This window comes from Pseudorca crassidens, chromosome 6 (assembly GCF_039906515.1).
Source record: "Pseudorca crassidens isolate mPseCra1 chromosome 6, mPseCra1.hap1, whole genome shotgun sequence".
NCBI lineage: Eukaryota > Metazoa > Chordata > Mammalia > Artiodactyla > Delphinidae > Pseudorca > Pseudorca crassidens.
In genome coordinates, this window is record NC_090301.1 from 25509571 (window position 1) to 25530261 (window position 20691).

General features: G+C 34.0%; 1 protein-coding gene across 1 annotated transcript in view; it reads left to right on the forward strand.

The window, feature by feature from the left end:
* Positions 1-20691, forward strand: part of ERBB4 (erb-b2 receptor tyrosine kinase 4) — a 1112967-nt gene that overhangs the window by 1066647 nt on the left and 25629 nt on the right. Inside the window, exons 23-25 of the mRNA XM_067740710.1 lie at positions 1708-1854; positions 3922-4019; positions 5382-5552. Of these exons, the coding sequence (XP_067596811.1) occupies positions 1708-1854; positions 3922-4019; positions 5382-5552 (416 nt within the window). The remainder of the gene's footprint in view (positions 1-1707; positions 1855-3921; positions 4020-5381; positions 5553-20691) is intronic.

The following is a 20691-nucleotide window of genomic DNA, read 5'->3' on the forward strand; positions in this document are numbered from 1 at the left end:
GGGTGCATCTTTATTTTTATAAAAATAAATACGCATTGAATATGGTTTATATCTTCAAATGATAGAATTGTAAGTTTTGAAGATGTTTCTAATTTAGCTTTCTTGAGATTGTTCTTCTATATGAAGCCATCTCTGTTTGACTCTACTTATCATCACCTCTGCAAAGATATAATTGGAATATTATTGGCAGAAGTGGGGGGGTTGATTTTTCTGCTTCAGTTTTTGTATATATGTATTTCTGTTTATTGTATTTTCTATTAATTTGTAGTTGCTTTGTATCTTGCTTATATTAGAAGTTCTGATAGAGATGTGAGAGCATCTATTCTTTTATAACTGCAAACATGAGTTAATAAAATGTTCTCATTAAATACATATTCTATAAATATGACTGACTGAACATAAATAGACAGTAATCTACTTCTTAACTTGTTCCAGCCTGCCTCATGGACACTGAGTTTTAATCATCAGTTCTATGAATCATTCTGTAGTATGCAACATCAAGTAGGGTTTTATAAAGATCAAACAGTGAAATTGTGTCACTAGTTACACGTTTATATTATACCTAAGAATCATAAGATGTAAATATTAACTAAAAAAATCAGATAATCATTAACGATACTATTATGAAGAATAATTTGAAGTTTACATATACTTTTATAGTTTAAGCTTTGCATTTTTATTATGTCAATGATAACTCTTATGAGCTAAAAATTACTTCAGTTTGAATAAATAATTCATTACAGATGGCAGTGGAAAAGAAAACATAGCCATAATTAGATTTTATATAAAAGATACTTGTATATGCATCAATCAAAATTCACTTGCTAATACTATTGTGCCCACATAGCTATTTCTGAACTAACAACCTTTATCCTTAAGAAAACTATAACTTTTAAATTATATAATTATTAGATTATAAAGAAGAGATCTGTATTGTGTATGTTATTGCTCAGATCAGAGTCATTATTCTTGTCAAAGGTGGCTACTTACATGCTAATATTTAGAGTATTTGCTTTTACTGAGGAAATCAGTGTTCTAGTGATTCAAGAAACCGTTCTTATTGTCTAAGGAATACACTATTATTGATTCACTTCAATTTTGGAAAGCTCACTTTACATGTATTTTATCTTACATATGGATCATTCTTCAGTCAGTCTCTCATATGTGTTAAAGAAATGAATCTCTTTTATTCCACTTGTTCTCCTTGTGTTAGTTAAAAAGAAAAGCACAATTATTTATTATAACATAAGTAATCATTCTGGAACCCCAGTTTGGCCTTTTGGGCTTCTAATAGTAAAGATGCTAATCTCAAAATTAGTCAGTATCAGATTTTACCTAATCATATTTATTTGGTACTGAGTACACATGTGTATAGTAAATAAATTGTTTTATAGGCTCTAATGTGGTGAAACAAATTGGGTCAACAATCATTAGCATTACTTATAAGTAGAAATGGGGAACAGATTCTGTCCACTCTGAAATTGTCTGTGCTACCCATTAAAAATTTCAAGACAATGATAAGAAAATCAAATTTCCCACAAAGATTTTGTCATTGGGCTTCTCGTGTGGACATAGGAATCTGAAGAGCCTTTCTTTAGACTATTTCTAATTGCCCTCTAAGAAGCATTCTTTTGCCACAGGCATATTGCTGGTTTCTTCAAAGTATATTGTTAACATCCTTATGTAAGAATTTGATCTCCCTTTTAGGAGTCACTATATGGGAACTGATGACCTTTGGAGGAAAACCCTATGATGGAATTCCAACCAGAGAAATCCCCGATTTGTTAGAGAAAGGAGAACGTTTGCCCCAGCCTCCCATCTGCACTATTGATGTTTATATGGTCATGGTCAAATGTAAGATTGCAAAATTATGTTATCATCCTCATCATCATTCTTAGTAATTAATCAACCTGCACAATTTTTCTGTATATTGAAAAATATAAAAGTTTACAGATAATTGTGAAAAGGAGCATGTAAACCCGTGTTTGTTGTGATTCTTGTTAATATGAAGCAATATCATGCTTTCATGCTATGAAGTCAACATTGTATGTTTCTTACACTTCTTATTTATTTCACTTTGATTCTTATCATTTCCATGACAATGAAACTGTTTCTCATAAAGAGATGTAATTAATCACAATAATGTTAATACTCTTTAAAGGAAAAAAGCAGACTAAATAAATGATCTGCACATAAAGAAAAAAGCTTGAAACTAATAGTTTAAAAAAATGAATTAAATGGAAATAGATTTACCAGTTTCAGTCAACAGAAAATTAGCAAGGCAAAATGGGAAGTGGAAAGACATGAATCTACATTGAACTACAAAGATTATGAATGTTTACTTTCTTTCAATTTGATCATTTGTTTACATCTAACTATCTTACTTTTCTTTCTCCCTTCTATGCCCCAGACACATATGTGTTATAAATGTATTTTGGAAGCCTAGACTCTTAATTTAAATAGAATTAGGGAAGTCTCTGGAGTTTCTGACTTAATTTAAATGAGATTAGCATTCAGCAATCTTTCTTGTGTAATGAGAGGTTTTCCCCTTTTGATTTACACAGGGTTAGCAAAGAAACAAACTGGTGAAGGTGAATAAGCATCTTATTAATAAGAGACTTTGGACAGGTCTACTCAGATTTATACTCATGACATGTGTGATACATTCTGACAGTGAGGGAAGAAATAAAAAATGTGCTTTTCACTTCAGGTCAGCATGCCCTTTTCTCTAAGTGTAGTTCTGTTTACTCAATATTTAGTTGGAAAGAAACTGATACCTCACTGAGAATTTAACCTTTTCTGGTTCCAATAGAGTTCCAGAAACATTGATTTTCTCATTAACATCTTGGTATCAACAGCATTTTTTTTTTAGTGGTTACATATAAAATATAGAGCATTTGAGCTTTGTTAGGAGAGAAAAAAATCAAATAATTTTAATGATACATAAAATGACACCCAAACACTTCCCGTAACAAGAATAAAAAGTGAACTTGCAGAAAAGGGGAAACAAGTTTTATAGCTTTATTGGGTTAAACATTTTTTGGTAGTCAGCTATGGAAGAAAGTTTAAAAACATACATGTATTACATAATTTGATCCCATAACTAGCATGAGATGATTTATATACTTCATTTAGATACTCTGATGAATAATAAAAAATCAGGAAAACATCTTGCCTAATAGTGACTTTTACCTCACTTTTAGGAGTTTTAATATCTAAGAAGAGGGTCATTTGGCCATAAAATCAAGGAAAGCTTGGTGCCTTTATTCTTGTCATTTCATCAGTTAAACAGAGCCTGGGGAGTTAAGGCTCTTAATACATAACTTGGTAAATTGCTGATAGTATTTTATGCTGGAAAGGCTAGTACTAAGATAAGCTAATGACTATTTCTGAACAAACATTACCAATCACTTTGCATTAATTTTTTTCCCACCAGGAAAAAAGTAGCATAAGAAAGTTGCTTTCAATTCCTTTTTTCACCTTTTTGCCAGTATACAGCATTGCAACCAAAGTTTTTACTCCATGTCACTCCTGATATAAAATGATAAATTATATTCCAATCACCTTTTCTATACCCATCAAAGAAAAATTTTTTTTTATTTTTAAATTCTCTTCACACCTACAGAAAAAAGATCTGAGATTCTGTAAATTCCCATGGTTAGCCTAGGTTATATTTTCTATGATGAAAAATTAATTTTAAATTATATCAACAAAATAAAAAGCTTGTATTGTTCTATAATATGTTATATTTAGTTATGAATGTCAGCAAACTGATTGTGATAGAATCTCACCTATTGGATTGTTTCTTTCATTAGCTTTCTTTGTCAGATCATTTTTATTTAAATGATATGTTTCAAACTTAGTCTTTATTTTCATAAAATTATGGATATAGTGACTCTTTTATTGCATGTGAATTTCTAGGTTGGATGATTGATGCTGACAGTAGACCTAAATTTAAGGAACTGGCTGCTGAATTTTCGAGGATGGCTCGAGACCCTCAAAGATACCTAGTTATTCAGGTTTGTACATTTGACTTAGATTTTTGAGAATATCCCAATGACAAACCCACTACAAAACAGTAGTAATATCTGGACTTTGGAACTATGGATGTCATCATTCACAAATTAATTAATTAGCTAAGCAAAATACCGTGTGAAATGACTTTTACTTGATGTCAGAACCACTTCTAAGCATCTTCCCTTAGTACTCAAGTGCCTCTACTGTTGAACTGCCAGATAATTAAGATTATTCATGTACATAAAAAGGCCTTTATCCTCAGACAAGCCTTGTAGTACTCTGCTAGTCATGTTCATTGTTATAATCGTCTCTTCTTGGAATAAAAGGAAGATGGATTTTTGTTTTAATCGTGTCCATGTTTGAAGGCAGTGAACTAAAAGTTTCAATAAATTGACATTTAATTTCCTAGAAAAATATTTTAAAATATGTTTTTTTTTTCTTTTGGGAGGTATGCAATATTCAAGTAATAACTCAGATTCAGATGAATTAATGTACAAAAATAAAATAATAGACCAAAAGAACATTTTATATGTAACACTAGAAAAAATGGATTTAATAATTTAAAAGTTGTAATATATTTCTTTATGATTATTCTACCTAAACCATAAACAAGTGGACCTTGGATAACACTGAGTTAAGATTCCTCAATAAAACAAGGTAGTGTTTATCTTCATATCAATAGTCTGACATGAAGATAAAAGTCAGATTTTAGCAAATAATGATTTCTAGCTAACTTTTTCCCTAATTAATTTTAAAAAGTTTACAAAAATATCACAAAACAAATTTTAAAATTCTACTTAAGAAATAGATGAGGTAGGAGTGTAACTATTGTTTTGGTGTTTCTCCCACCCCCTTTATGTTATTTGCCACCAGTGCTGTGATTTTGAATGTTATCACTTTAACAATATTATGCTATAGAGCAAACCATGGATTCAATGTATCATGATAGCTCTACACTATCAGACCAACCAAGTATAATAAAGATTGATAAGTCAATTGCTCTTTCTTTATTATATACTCTTAAAGTCACAGCTCAAGCGCCATCTTGACAATGAAACCCACCATTATTCTCAGATCTGAAATGGTTTATGCCTCTCTCAAAATAGCCATAGCATTCTGCTTTATTTATCTCTAATGGCATTTATCACATTCTTCTTGTATTAAATGTTTTTATCTTACCGTGTCATATCTAAGTATGTTATAGGCTTCTATATGGCTGGTATTTGTGCTAAATAATTATTTTGTTTAATGAGTGCATGAATTTGCAACCATTTTGATATTACATAAATTTGCTACAAAGTTCACATATTTAAAATGAAGGAAAGAATCATTTCTGTGTGTATATCTGATGGAAAATTTTTTAGGGTGATGATCGTATGAAGCTTCCCAGTCCAAACGACAGCAAGTTCTTTCAGAATCTCTTGGATGAAGAGGATTTAGAAGATATGATGGATGCTGAGGAATATCTGGTCCCTCAGGCTTTCAACATCCCACCTCCCATCTATACTTCCAGAGCAAGAATCGACTCAAATAGGGTAAGAAGTAATTATATACTACCTCTCATATTATTTCTGAGAAACAAAGTCATGGAAATACATTGTAAGTACTAAAATTACCAAATAAATTATGTAGCTCAAATAAGTGTGATTCCTAAATTAAAAGCAAGTTATACCAACAAAAGATATGCCAAGCTTGCCATATATAGTTAATTTTGGAAGGTAAGCATGCGCAATACAACATGCACTCTGAAATATCTTCAAGATTTCAAAAGGAGAAACTTTTCTTCATCTTAAGTCAGTTAAAAAAAAAAACCTTAATTTTTGAAAATCTACAACCAATTCAAACTAATAAATCTGTATGTGTTTGTATATAAATGAAAATTCTTCCCAAGATAGGCTCTCTACGTTTTTCTCAATAAAATGATATGACTTATTAGTCAAGAGACAATACAAGTACAACTCTTTATTACTCATTTAGGAGACATTAAAAATCTTCTGTCAAGTTGAAGTAGTAACAGAACAGTGTGCAATCCTTTGGACTAAATCAATCATATTGGGAGGGCTTCTGAATCATTTCTAAGATGCAGATTTAACTTTTGAAAGAAGCTTCTGAAAGGAGTTTCCATTTCATTTTAAATATTAAGCCCACTCTATATGAATACCATTCTTTCTCTGAAAACTGTCAATCCATGTATTCATTCACGTGTTTATTTTTGAAAATTCATTCATCATTCATTCAACATTTATTTATTTATTTATTTACTTTTTGATAGAGTCAGCATTTATTAAGTGCCAAACATATTCCAGGCCTTTCCTTTTTTTTTTAAATAGATCCTTATTGGAATATAATTGCTTCACAATACCGTGTTAATATCTGTTGTACAGCAAAGTGAATCAGCCATATGCATACATATATCCACATATCCCCTCCCTCTTGAGCCTCCCTCCCACCCTCCCTATCAAACCTCTCTAGGTCATCGCAAAGCTGATCTCCCTGTGCTATGGGGCTGCTTCCCACTAGGTAACTATTTTATATTTGGTAGTGTATATGTGTTGATACTACTCTCACTTTGCCCTAGCTTTGCCCTCCCCTACCACGTCCTCAAGTCCACACTCTATGTCTATGTCTTTATTCCTGCCCTGCAACTAGGTTCATCAGTACCACTTTTTTTTTTTTTTAGATTTTTTAGATTTTTTTAGATTTTTAGATTTTTTAGATTTTAGATTTAGATTTTTTGAGATTTTTTAGATTTTATATATGTGTTAGCATATGGTATTTGTTTTTCTCTTTCTGACTTACTTCACTCTGTATGACAGACTCTAGGTCCATCCATCTCACTACAAATAACTCAATTTCGTTTCTTTTAAGGGCTGAGTAATATTCCATTGTATATATGTGCCACATCTTCTTTATCCATTCATCATCTGTCGATGGACATTTAGGTTGGTTCCATGTCCTGGCTAATGTAAATAGTGCTTCAGTGAACATTAGGGTGCATGTCTCTTTTTGAATTATGGTTTTCTCAGGCTATATGCCCAGTAGTGGGATTGCTGGGTCATATGGTAGTTCTATTTTTAGTTTTTTAAGGAACCTCCATACTGTTCTCCATAGTGGTTGTATCAATTCACATTCCCACCAACAGTGCAGGAGGGTTCCTTTTTCACCACACCTTTTCCAGCATTTATTGTTTCTAGATTTTTTGGTAATGGCCATTCTGACCAGTGTGAGGTGATACCTCATTGTAGTTTTGATTTGCATTTCTCTAATGACTAGTGATGTTGAGCATCTTTTCATGTGCCTCTTGGCCATGTATATGTCTTCTTTGGTGAAATGTCTATTTAGGTCTTCTGACCATTTTTTAATTGAATTGTTTGTTTTTTTAATATTGAGCTTCATGAGCTGTTTGTATATTTTGGAGATTAATCCTTTGTCCGTTGTTTCATTTGTAACAATAAGTTGTTTCACTTATTCCCAGCCTCTTCAATAAGTGGTGCTGGGAAAACTGGACAGGTACATGTAAAAGAATGAAATTAGAGCACTACCTAACACCATACACAAAAATAACCTCCAAATGGATTAAAGACCTAAATGTAAGACCAGACACTATAAAACTCTTAGAGGAAAACATAGGAAAAACACTCTTTGACATAAACCCCAGCAAGATCTTTTTTGACCCACCTCCTAGAATAATGAAAATAAAAGTAAACAAATGAGACCTAATTAAACTTAAAACCTTTTGCACAGCAAAGGAAACCATAAACATTCAACATGTATTGAGTACCTCTGCATGTAAGCCATTATTAGACATGAGATTCAAATATTTTGACATAACTACTACTTTCAAGACGTACCAAGTTTAACAAAAGACTCACACGCAGATACAAAGACAGAGTGTAGCATGATAGTGTTATAATCAAGTATTCATTAGCCATTATGGAGCATAGAGAAGCCTGTAATCAATTTCTTCAATTGAAAAGACATAAACGTGATGCTTAATTTTTTCTAGAAAGCAATTCTTTTCTCTTGGTCTCTTCCTCCCTCTAAGAACATTGTCGTAGCTCATGGAACAAACAGCATCCTCTTTGTCTTGACCATCGGCATAAGAAAACTTTCAATTTGCTGCTCATTCTCTAAAACAAAGTAATTTGCTTTGTTTCAAACTAACAGCAATGATAAACCTAGTGTTTACTATGTGTCAACACATATATATTGTCTCTTAATACTTACAACAATCCCATGAGGTTCTATTATCATTATTTCCATTTTACAAATGAAGAAACTTTTCACAAAGTTAAGTGACTTGAATGGCCAAAGGTGACTCACACGGCCAATGGAAGAGCCGGATCAGTCTGCCTGTACTACACATACTATTGCTTCACAGTGATTAGAACATGTTATTTTCAATATGGTTGTTTTTCTTGGCATCAACCTCAACCTCTGAGATACATGATGTTTGGGAAACTCCCTAGGTTTTTTCTTGTAAAATGCATCTCCCAACCTGCCCTATACTTCTTGCCCACCTTCCCCCATTTAGAAAGTCTGGTGTAGAAAGAGGCAAAGATAGAGACCTCAAGTAATTTCTCATTCATATGAAAAATTTGTCTTGTAGCTCAGTGGAGAGGAGATAGGGAGATAGAACTAAAAATTTAAAAAATTATATCAACTGATATTGAACATCAATGTTTTTTTTCTTTTTTTTTTTTTTTTTGTGGTACGCGGGCCTCTCACTGTTGTGGCCTCTCCCGTTGCGGAGCACAGGCTCCGGACACGCAGGCTCAGCGGCCATGGCTCACGGGCCCAGCCGCTCCGCAACATGTGGGATCTTCCTGGACCGGGGCACAAACCCATGTCCCCTGCATCAGCAGGCGGACTCTCAACCACTGCGCCACCAGGGAAGCCCCAGTGTTTTGTTTATGGCAAGGCAAAACACCTTTAAGATGTGTAAAAGAGGCACCGTTTTCTTCTCTGTACACTTAGGAAAATGGTCAAATCATGACTTTAATATTTATAATTTTATGTGACAAATTCATTACCTTTATTAAAACAGGGAAATTTCAAGAAAATAGTTTCCTTCCTTAACATGAAATGTTATAAAGGCCAAGGGCTTGAATCTTTTCCTTTTCATAAGGATTCTCAAATGCTAACTTTTCTGTTCATCTTAATTTATGCTCAGTGCAAGGAATTCATAGTGAAAGTTTGAGTTAACTGAAGGGAATTAGTAAGAAAGTAGAAACCGCATGAGGAATTATTTGGCCTTTAGTCATGATTTCTTATTCCAGTTATTATTTAAACAATGTTATCTGTATATTTCCTTTTACTTTTTCAGGTCTTTGTTAAAGGAATTTTTCTTAAATATCATTTTATTTTCAGGCATTAAAAAGCCTTATTATTCATCTATATTTTTCTATTTTTTCTGTCTGGCTTTATGTAACTTGTATGGTAATTTCTAATACGTGCAAATGCTGTTTTCCCCCCTTCTTTCCTATAAAGCTAATTTGTATTATTTTATAGTTAGAAAATGTTACTTCAATTTTAGGTTCTGTGACCAACTTATGTGGTAAGGGAACATTTTAAAGTGAATTTTAATCAAAGGAGTTTTGAGCATGTTTGTTGGACTTTGAAACCAAAAAGTAATTCAGTTTTTATATATAGACTCCCCTGCTCACTAGCTGAAAGTCTTAAAGTTCTGAATATCTTTACAACTTTGCTTCTTCATTTGTAAAATAAACACAATGGTACATATATGATTGTTAGGCAATTAACTTAAAAAATTGCAGAGTATCTGAAATGCTAGGCAAATCAATACTTATTCCCTTCTTTTAGAATCACCCTTAAAGTGATTCTAAATAACCTTAAAGCAGTGAGTCAACTAAAAATACAATGTGGACTTTTATCCAGCAAGTTGCCAGATACAAAAGCAAGTAATGCTAGAAAACATTCATCTAATTTATATCTATTGTTGTTATTATTGTTAGATATCCTTTTAATATTATCTCAAAAACTTTACCAAAATAATATACCAAAAGCACTTACTGTAACATGATGTAGAATAGGAAAATGTGAGAAGCTATCTAAACTTCTGCAAACTTCAGTTCTCTGTATCTGTAAAATGGGGACGAAAAAATTCCTCACAGAATATTGTGATGGTTGACTTTCTAATATATCCAAGCATGTTGTCCATTGATGGATGTACAGTGGGTGTTTGATCATGTTGAAATAAATAGACCATCTATTTATTCAGAGCTATTTATTCAGGGCTATTTATTCAGAGCTTACTATAACAAGGGAGTCAACCACTGTCACTTGTGTTTTGGGAGAGACTCAAGGGCAGATGGAGGAATGGGAAACATTTACAGTGGAGAAAAAGGAAGGCTTCAGGAATGGCCTGATTGGAGGCTATTGGCATAGGGAATCTAAAAGAGGGCTAACTAGAAGCAGAGCATCCTATGGGTTAGGTGTACATATTTGGCTTTCTCTGGTTGGCTCTAAGTTGAAAGTAGTGACAAAAATTAGGGAAGCTGCTAGTTATTAATCAAATCCTGGTCATTTAGGGCCAATTGTTAACAGAAGTTATGGTTTAGCTTCCTGGATTGCTACTAAAGGTAACAATCAGGCTTCCTGCAAGTCCAATTTATAAGTCAACTGCATTCCTGGGCTGTTTATTTTGGCTATGGTTTTCTGGGCAGGTTGCTGTTAAGTGTGAATTAGGCTACTGATTTCATATATGATCCAGCCATTGTCTGTTTGTATATTCAGTCTATCAAGAGGTTTTAGGTTCCCTGCTGCCTTTCTTTTCTCTTGACATATTTATTTAAATGCATACTGCCTTACATTTTCAACTAAGTGTTCAGTTGGAATTTTGGAATTTCTGCACGGATTATTTTTCTGTTAATATGGGTACGTTTTGTCTCTTTCTTTTGAGTTACCCAGATTTATGTTTGTTTAGTATAATGAGCTGTATATTGAACGCAACAGCAATGAATAAGAATGGCTAATACATTGATGCAGCTAAAGATATTTTAGCTTTAATGATATTAGAAAGTTGAATTTAATGTAAAAGCTTCAGTGCATTTTTATAGAGGAGGACATGATTCAATTGTTGCAGGATCATTCAGTCATTTGTGGTGAGTAGTTTTAAAGATTAAGTGTCCTACCTCTTTCAGAAAACATCAACAAACACATGAAGTAGCCAGGCCAGGGGAAGACAGAGGAACTGTCTTCCTCTGTAGCTGCTCCACATTGGTAGAGCGGGTGATCCACAATGGATCTATCATTACAATTTAAAGTTTTCTCCACTTCTTTCCAATCTGCTAAGAAATAACTCTATTTACAGATTTGCATTTTTCCTCCTCTTTGTCCTTTCTCTTCTAGGATGGGTATATAAATGAACTGAAAAACTGGACAAAGTATAGGCAGGAAAAGTGAAGGGTGAAGAAAGAAAAAGGGGTTTGGTATTTCACAAATTTGATCAGCTTCTAAATAATTGAATATAAGCTGAATATTTGACTGCTCAGAAAATATAATTCTATATACTTTATTTTATACCTCTATTACTTTGCCATCAGTTAAGAATTTCATAACTTTGATGAAGATATTTTAGCAAGGATTTTAACATATATTGTAATGATCTTTGAGATTTTTACTAATCTATAGGAAAGAGAGAAAGGGAGAAAGAAAGGAAAGAAAGAAAGAAAGAAAGAAAGAAAGAAAGAAAGAAAGAAAGAAAGAAAGAAAGAAAGAAAGAAAGAAAGAAAGAAAGAAAGAAGGAAGAGAGGGAGGGAGGGAGGGAAGGAGGAAGGAAGGAAGGAAATAAGGAAGGAAGGAAGGAAGGAAGGAAGATGGAAAGAGAAATATAAGACACTTGGCCTCCCCTGTAGGATTTATGATCTTGTGCTATGTATGCTTCCTAATGATGCCTAAACTAGTAGAAATTCAAGCAAAATGAGAATGCAGAAACAATGATGTCACTCTCAATAATGACATTTGAAGCTATGAAAGTTTCAATTGGGTTTGTCTTTACAATTTAGTAAATCAAAACCTTGATTTATTTTATGAAATTTAAAAAAATAGTAATAGTAATATCAGCTGAAACTTGAGTTCTTGCTATAACCTAAGTACTATACTAAGTGTTTTAAATTAACTATTTCACTTTAATTTCACAAAGCTCTATGAGGTAGGTAATAATATATGTCCCATTTTAAGAGTTAAGGAAATTAATATATGGAGAGGTTAGATAATTTACAAATGATAAGAGGCAGAGCTATTAATTAATAAAGTCTAGCTTTCAGTAGTCCCACATGGGAGCCATATTCCTAAAATAACAGAGAGGCTGCGGGAAGGAAGTTCCTTATTTCAAGTTGCTATTAAACTTCTTACAACTTATGGAACTAACACTTTTCATTTCCTTAATGATAATTGGATAAAAGAAACTAAGTTGGATGTCAGGAATCTCACGTTTTAGAACTAACTCTTTGACACTTCAGCCTTGGTCATATTACTTAATCAGATTCAGTTTCTTTACTTCAATGTTGAGAAGATTGAACTAGATCACTTAAGAGCTCCTTGTAATTTTAACTATCTTTTCATAGGATGACTTTTCAAAATAATCATTTATTTTATGCATTCATATTAGATTTTCTTCTAGAAAATATTTAATTGAAAAATGCCCCAAAACATTTTGGGTTACCTCTATACACAACTTTTTTTTCCTTTTGTGATTGATTATAGAAGAGAAAAACCTAAGGACACATGTTAAGGAAGCATCTCATAGCTAAATGATGTAGTGGGAAGATTTTGTGATGATATAACAAGGTTACTCTGGTTGCAATTTACCAAGGATCAATATCAATTCTAACAACAGCTGCTACTTGATGATAAATGATTGTAGTCTCAGGTTATTGGTTTTACATTTCTTCCAAAATATGTCAAGGATTCCTGAATAGTATCCTTGATATGATACTTGGGTATTGTTTTTTTAAATTTTATCGATCAAGACAGGAGAAGGAGCTCTTCTTACTAAGACACTCCATATCACTAGGTAGGTTTTGCCCCAAAGTGTTACCTATCTAAGTAGTAATCTTTTAACTTGTTAGTTTACTATGGTGAAAGAGTAAATGAATTAATACATTGAATGTTTATCTTTGGCCAGGCACTGTGTTGGGCAATGAGGGTACAGAGCTGAAAGACAAATCTTCTTCCCTCAAAGACTTCACATTCCGTTTGAGGAGATAATATTCTGAGAGCAATATGCCAGGTATTGTAGGAAAAAGACCAAATCAGTTAAAGAGGCTATAGAGTGTCATTTGTGACTCTATCATTATTGGATTTAGCTTGGAATAGAAGTAGAATTTTGGTAGAGTGAGACTGAAATGAATCAAAAGGAAAGCAAAAATCAAAACCAAACAAAAACCCCAGCATGAACAAAGACAAGGAGATGTGTTTTTAACTATACTTTTAAAAAATCCTTGTTTTTATAATATTTCTATACTACACATGTTTGAGGACTCTTTTATGTTATGAAGAGATATGATGGATCCTCTCCCAATTTTCCTATTTTTTGTCAGTGTTATGAAGGCTTGAAATGTGGTTTTAAAATCTTTTGCTTTTCATTAAAATCATCCAATTAAAAGCAGAATTCTTTTTTGTCTTCCTATGAAACAGCTCTCAAATTCCTGTCTTCTGTTTCTCCTGCCATGACTCTAATTCAGGGCCTCATCACTTCACAGGAATTACTACAAAATCATTCTAACTGACGGCTACATTTTTTAAAATTTCTTCAGACAGGCTCAATTTCTACATATAAGGTTTACCAAATAAAAGACAATACTGTGAATATTTCAAGCACCTGATCACTTATTAGCACTAACTCCTTTATTTTGTCCTCATCTATTGAGAGTACTCCTTTCATTTTCATCAATGGGATAAACTTGAATGATATATATTATATTAGATTTTGCTTTATATGATATATAGTCTTATTGTCACTAACAGTTGAAGGGATTTTGAACATTTATCCTAGGAAATGCCTTGGCCATTCCAGTTGACCAGTCACTGCAATTTATTTTCCACTGCTGTCAACTCACACACATAAAATTGCCTAGAGCTGCAAGTTTTATCCCTACTTTGATCTCTTTCAAAATACAGATCATGTTGGTGCTTTCTGTTTTAGTTTGGAGGCATGGGTGGGTAGTTTATATATTTTAACAAAGAACTATTGCTCCTTATGCATGGTAGATTTGTTTATTTTCTTTTTTCCCCTAAATAAGAACATAACATCAGATTGCATTTGTTTAGTCTCCCAAGTTCTTGGACATTATTGGGATATCAAAAATAACTCTGATCTCTCTGATTTGCCACTAATTTGGGGGTAGCCCTCATTCTCTCAAATGATTAATTTATCAGCAAAATGTCTATGCCTTTTTGTGCAGTGTCTTCTCCACCAGTGACTTTCTTAAAGTCTGGTTATATTGTTTTAGTTATACTACTCTTTGTAAGCTTTACTTTTCTTTAACAAAGTACTTTTTTCCATTGTTATTATTCTTTTATTTCTCCCTGACTCCTCAGGGATTTAGATAGAGTTCAGGACATGACATCATGTTAGACGTAATGATAAATCTTTTATAGTAACCCTATGTTTAGGAATTACACACAAAATTAAATTATTTTTCAATTTCTTAAGAAAGATATCATTTTTGGACTTCTTTCTCAAATTGTATCTCCAGGTTTCATAGAAATCACTTCTAGCAGATTTGGACTTGGGGTAGCACCTCCTTGCTATAGTACATTGTGATTTCCTCTACAGTTGTTTATTCTTTAGAAAATCTGTTCTTTCTGTTGGAAAATGAAAGATTAAAACTAAATACCAATGCCTATAAATGCATGCTTGCAGATACAATAGAGGTGGTATGTTTCCTAGAGCATGGTGAATCAGAGTGATCCGCTGACCCTGGCTGAAGTGGCGACAAGATATTTACAACTTCCCATCTTCAAAGCTAAGGAAGGAGAGGAGGTTGGCAGTAAATACAAAATAATAATAATATGTTATTTCCTGTACATAAAATTCCATGCTTCCATTTACACACAGACACCTGACTCTTCTTACCATACCAACAACATAATCTTCTTCCCTCTTATTTTCCATTTTCTTTTCCTTCCTTTCCCTTGGTATTTGTGTCCTTCTCTAGTCACTCATTTCAACTAGATTTTCCCCAAATACAAATATAACCAGTGTGGTTTGCCCTTGATCCAAGTATATAGATCAACTCTTAGTAATTTGCACCACCGAGCCGCCCCATTGTAGTATGAGGTGACATGTAAGTAGTTATATATTCATAGAGTGCCAGAGCTGGGGTCTTAAAGACCTTCTAGTACAAACACTCTCATCTTACAGTTTGTAAACTGATACTAGGAAAGGTAAAAGCCAGAGCTCCGTGTCCTTTACTTTGAAGGGAGAGGTGGGAAGCCATGCTCTGATCTCTCACATCTAACATTTAACCCTCTATTGGTTCTATCTGCTTTTTTACTGGTCCAAATGCTGGACATCTTGATTTTTGACTTCAAGTCTAAAGAGATTTAGCATCAATTGGTTTAAAAGTCTCCTGCTGGGAGTGGGATGAGAGGCCTGCTGCTGTTTTGCCTCCTCTGTTTATTCTCCTGTGAGACTCCCTGTAATCAAGAGTTAATGGTTTAGGAGGATCAAATGGAACTGATAGAGCCAAAATCGAAACGAAAAACAGGGAGAACAACGTCCGTGTTGGGACTCAGTAATTACATGCTTGAAGATAAAGGGATCCTTACAAGTTTTACAAATGTTTCAAAGTTTTCAAACACAAACTTAAATATAACTACCACTTATTGATCACATATTTGTGTGTTAGGTTCTGCTCTGAGCTTTTGCATTTATTACCCTTAATCTTCACAACAAGGGTAAGCTGAATTTACTGTTTACATTTTACAGAGGCAGAAACAAACATAGAGAGGCAAAGCCTTTTTGCTGAGACTTCCAGCTTGTATGGTAAAAAGGGAGATTTGAACACAGACCTGTCTCGTCTACAGTCTAAACTTTTAACACCCACCCTTCATTTGGTAAAAGAACATGGAAAATCAATATATCATCTCTGAAAAATAATAAACAACATATAAATAAAAGCCTATAAAGCCATTAAGAGCAATGCTATTGAAGTTATTTATTGACACGGAAAGATGCCAATAATATATAGTTTTAATGAAAATGCTTCAAGGTAGTATATACAATATGATCTAACATCAAATATTATGCATCTAAATATTAACAGTGATTATTTATGACTGCATGGCTTTTATTTCCTACTTTCTGTTAATATGTATTCTATGATTTTTCTAAAATATGAATGTAGTACTTGTAAAAAATAAATTGTTAAAAGAAACAATTAAATTTTGTAAATTGACCATTCCAAAAAAAAGCCTAATAATTACTCAAACTATTAAAACACAGTTAGTACAGATTTCTTATTTCTTTAATTTAAAAAAAAAATATTTGGGACAATATTTATGAAACCTTTTTTTACTTTAGCCTACTATTTTGAAAAGTACCCTCACCCCTTCTCACCCTCTGAGGATTCAAAGTCCACTACAAGCAATACATTGTAAAAACAGAGTCACTTTCATTCCTGGAATATTCACAAAAATAAGAGATAGCAGAATAATGCTTTAAAGTTTACAAAGCACTTTGACATAGGAGGCATTTTATTTTCACAGCAGAATCCCAAGGACACAGTAATTGAAATCCCTGACTTGGTAACTTGGTTGAGAACTTGGTAACTCAAGAACCAAACCAGTATCAGGCCCTCTGACTCCAAAATGAGTGACTCATCTATTAAATAATGATTCATCTGAAAGAGCTTGTTGACATCATTGTTTGCTGCTTCTTCATGGGTACTAGAATTGGACGCTGCCAAACAGGCCGTGCAACACAGAGACAACAGGGACCACAGAAATATGGCTTGTTTAAGGAGAGTCTAGTGTTAAAGAACATTTCAGTGACCTTTATGAAGTTATTTTACACTTGAGCAATTGTCAGCTAGCTTAAGAAGCCTTTTTAAACAATCAAAAGAGGCTTCTTCCCTTCTTTGTACAAAAGTGCTAAAGAAGAAAATCAGAGCCAGGGAAGGAAACAAAGAGGAGGGAGGGGCCACTTAGAGACTTAGATCTGGAATGTTAATGAATGTTTTATCTAAATAATTTAGATGGTTATTTTTTAGTATTATTGCCACAAGATTCCCAGCTCTGCTGTACATTATGGGAAACATCTCATCAAGAAGCCTATTCTTTACTGTATTAGACCTGGAGAGCACAACTGTGAGTTTCTTTACCCTTTACACAATAGAATTGGGAGATTATCATCAACTTTCTATTCATATTTTGTGAAGGTTATTTAACTTATGTATGTCTGTATTTATTTATTTATTTTGACAAATCCATCTTTGTCTGCCAAAGCTCCCTGTTCAGGCCAGCTTGCTCTGATGATTACTCCTGCAAAGGCTTAAGAGAGAGATGTTCTATTTCCTTCTCAATAAGGATTGATGGCATTTGGGGAGGTTCAGAATATCCTTTGATTGCTCCGTGAAACGGATTGGAGAGGATGGTCGTGGGTAGCGGGGAGTGGGCTCGCTCATCAGCTTTCCTTTGTGCACTTGCTGCCATTGACACACCCTCATCACAAGCATCTTGTGTTTCAGTCCCTTTTGCCATTCACCTGCCCAGATGAAAAGTTCTGTAGTTTTCACTCAGACACTGTAAATGAATGACTATGGACCAGCCTCTCATTACACTTGAGCAAAGGCTGAATTGAGAGAGGAGTAGACCACTGTGGAAAAAATTGCAAATACTGTGACGGTATCTCTTGCTGTAAAATATTTTCTGTGTTGTGATGAAAGAAGTACTGTAAATCAGAGAGGGGAAGAAATTAGAAGTTTAATTCACAAGCAATTTCATTTGCTTTGTCCAACGAGAATTATAGACATAGTTTAGTAACATCCATACTTTTGTTGTTGTTGTATCAATACTTCATTTTTTTTAACATCTTTATTGGGGTACAATTGTTTTACAATGGTGTGTTAATTTCTGCTGTATAACAAAGTGAATCAGCTATACATATACATATATCCCCATATCTCCTCCCTCTTGGGTCTCCCTCCCTCCCACCCTCCCTATCCCACCCCTCTAGGTGGTCACAGAGCATGGAGCTGATCTCCCTGTGCTATGTGGCTGCTTCCCACTAGCTATCTATGTTACATTCGGTAGTGTATATATGTCCATGCCACTCTCTCACTTTGTCCCAGCTTACCCTTCCCCCTCCCTGTGTCCTCAAGTCCCTTCTCTACGTCTCCAATTCCTGTCCTGCCCCTACGTTCTTCAGAACCTTTTTTTTTTTTTTTTAGATTCCACATATATGTGCTAGCATATGGTATTTGTTTTTCTCTTTCTGACTTACTTCACTCATCCAACTCACTACAAATAACTCAATTTCATTTCTTTTTATGGCTGAATAATATTCCGTTGTATATATGTGCCACATCTTCTTTACCCATTCATCTGTCGATGGACACTTAGATTGCTTCCATGCCCTGGCTATTGTAAATAGAGCTGCAATGAACATTGTGGTACATGACTCTTTTTGAATTATGATTTTGTCAGGGTATATGCCCAGTAGTGGGATTCCTGGGTTGTAGTAACATCCATACTTAATTGTTTTCCCTCTCTGGAAGACAATAATAATGTTTAAAATTCTTTGCATATTGGAGACATTGAAATGTATGTTATTCAGATTCATTTGGAGTTTGGTATAATTTCTTCTTATTTAGAGCCAGGTACTGTAGTTCTGTGTTACAGAGACCAAGCTATTGGTTACTCCTGAGTTTAAATGACTAAACTCATTCTTTTACTCCTAATGATCACATATATTTTTAACAATATGAGATGACTCACAGAATACATAATAATAAGTGACAACTATTACCACTTATTATGTGCCAGGTAACATATTAACCGTATAATATTTATTAGTTTATTTAATCTCATGAAAACCCTATGAGATATTTACTATTATTATCACGTTTTGTACATGGTGAAATTGAGCCATGGATATTAAATGACAGAACAGGTAACCTGGCTCTGTATTCCTAGAGGCCATACTCTTCACCACAATGATGCATTGCTTCTCATTCTGCTGCTGACCACTTTTTTTTGTTTGTTTTTGCTGTTTTATCATTGCCATAAGTTCAGTACTCAGTTCTTTAAAAATGAGATGAATAGGGCTTCCCTGGTGGCGCAGTGGTTGAGAGTCTGCCTGCCGATGCAGGGGACACGGGTTCGTGCCCCGGTCCAGGAAGATCCCACATGCCGCGGAGCGGCTGGGCCCGTGAGCCATGGCCGCTGAACCTGCGCGTCCGGAGCCTGTGCTCCGCAATGGGAGAGGCCACAACAGTGAGAGGCCCACGTAACGCAAAAAAAAAAAAAAAAAAAAAAAAAAGAGATGAATACAATAGTAAATAATTTTAACTTTTTAATTTATCACTAAATTCCTCATAACTGTTAATTTCGATCTTTAAGGAACTATCTGAATAGTCTTACTAGTAGCTGCTTATTCACTAAATCAGACTCAAAATTTTTCACTTACCTCACTCAAATAGCTGATTATTTCAGGCACATATCGAAGAGCATCTATTTATTCAATCATTTATTCATTGATCAAACACTTATTAAGGTGTCTACTATGTATCTAATCCCGTGGTTGCCCATTAGAGGCACATCCAGTCCTGCCCTCAAGAAATTTGCAGATAAGTAGCTAGGCAATAAAATGCAATGAGAAAAGTGTTACAATAGGGGCAAACAGAATGCATCTGGGGTCATCTGAACAAGTTGGTTTTTTTAAGAGGGAAGTAACAAGGCCAGCTTTGCTTCTAGTGAGAAAATTATGACTGCTTTTTAAAATCTGAACTAAAACAAAGACTGATTCTCTCCTGAGTCAAAGGAGACTGCATGAGAAGTTTGACGTAAGTGATGGTTCAAACATGTCTTGCATTACTATGTGCTTCTCTTAATGTGCCAGCTTTCCCTGAAAACATCAGCGATAGTAAAGTAGTGTTTGAACTCTCCTACCCTGTTTGGTGGAGAAAGAATTCCTATGTCTGTGTTCCTAGTTCCAAATAGCACTTTAGTGAAAACTTCCTTTGGGGCTTCTGGTATTTAGAAACTCAAGTTGGATGGGGTGGACCCCGGAAATTTAATATAATAACAAACAACCCTTTATTTATTGTGCTTCCTTCCTCCCTTCTGGAGGCGGGTGATGTAGCATTTTTAAAAATTTTATTTGTGGGCTGCTAAATATTTTATGAATGTTCACCTGACCATATGCTTAGGATGAGCTTGCTACTTGTTTTTGCTCTTCTCTTGACCAGAATTTCCAAGCAGGAAAATATGAAGGCATTTCAAAACAAATAATTCACAACCTGGGGTTACATCAAGCTCCCTTGGAAATATCTTCTCCTCCTGCATAATTGACATTCAGTATGCTTCTGTATGGCAACAGACTGGATTAAAATCCTAAAAGTGCTGTCAGTGTGCTGATTTTATTCCTAATTGCTCTCACCTGAGCTTTTGGTTACCTATCTTTCAATAAGAATTTAAGAGATCAGT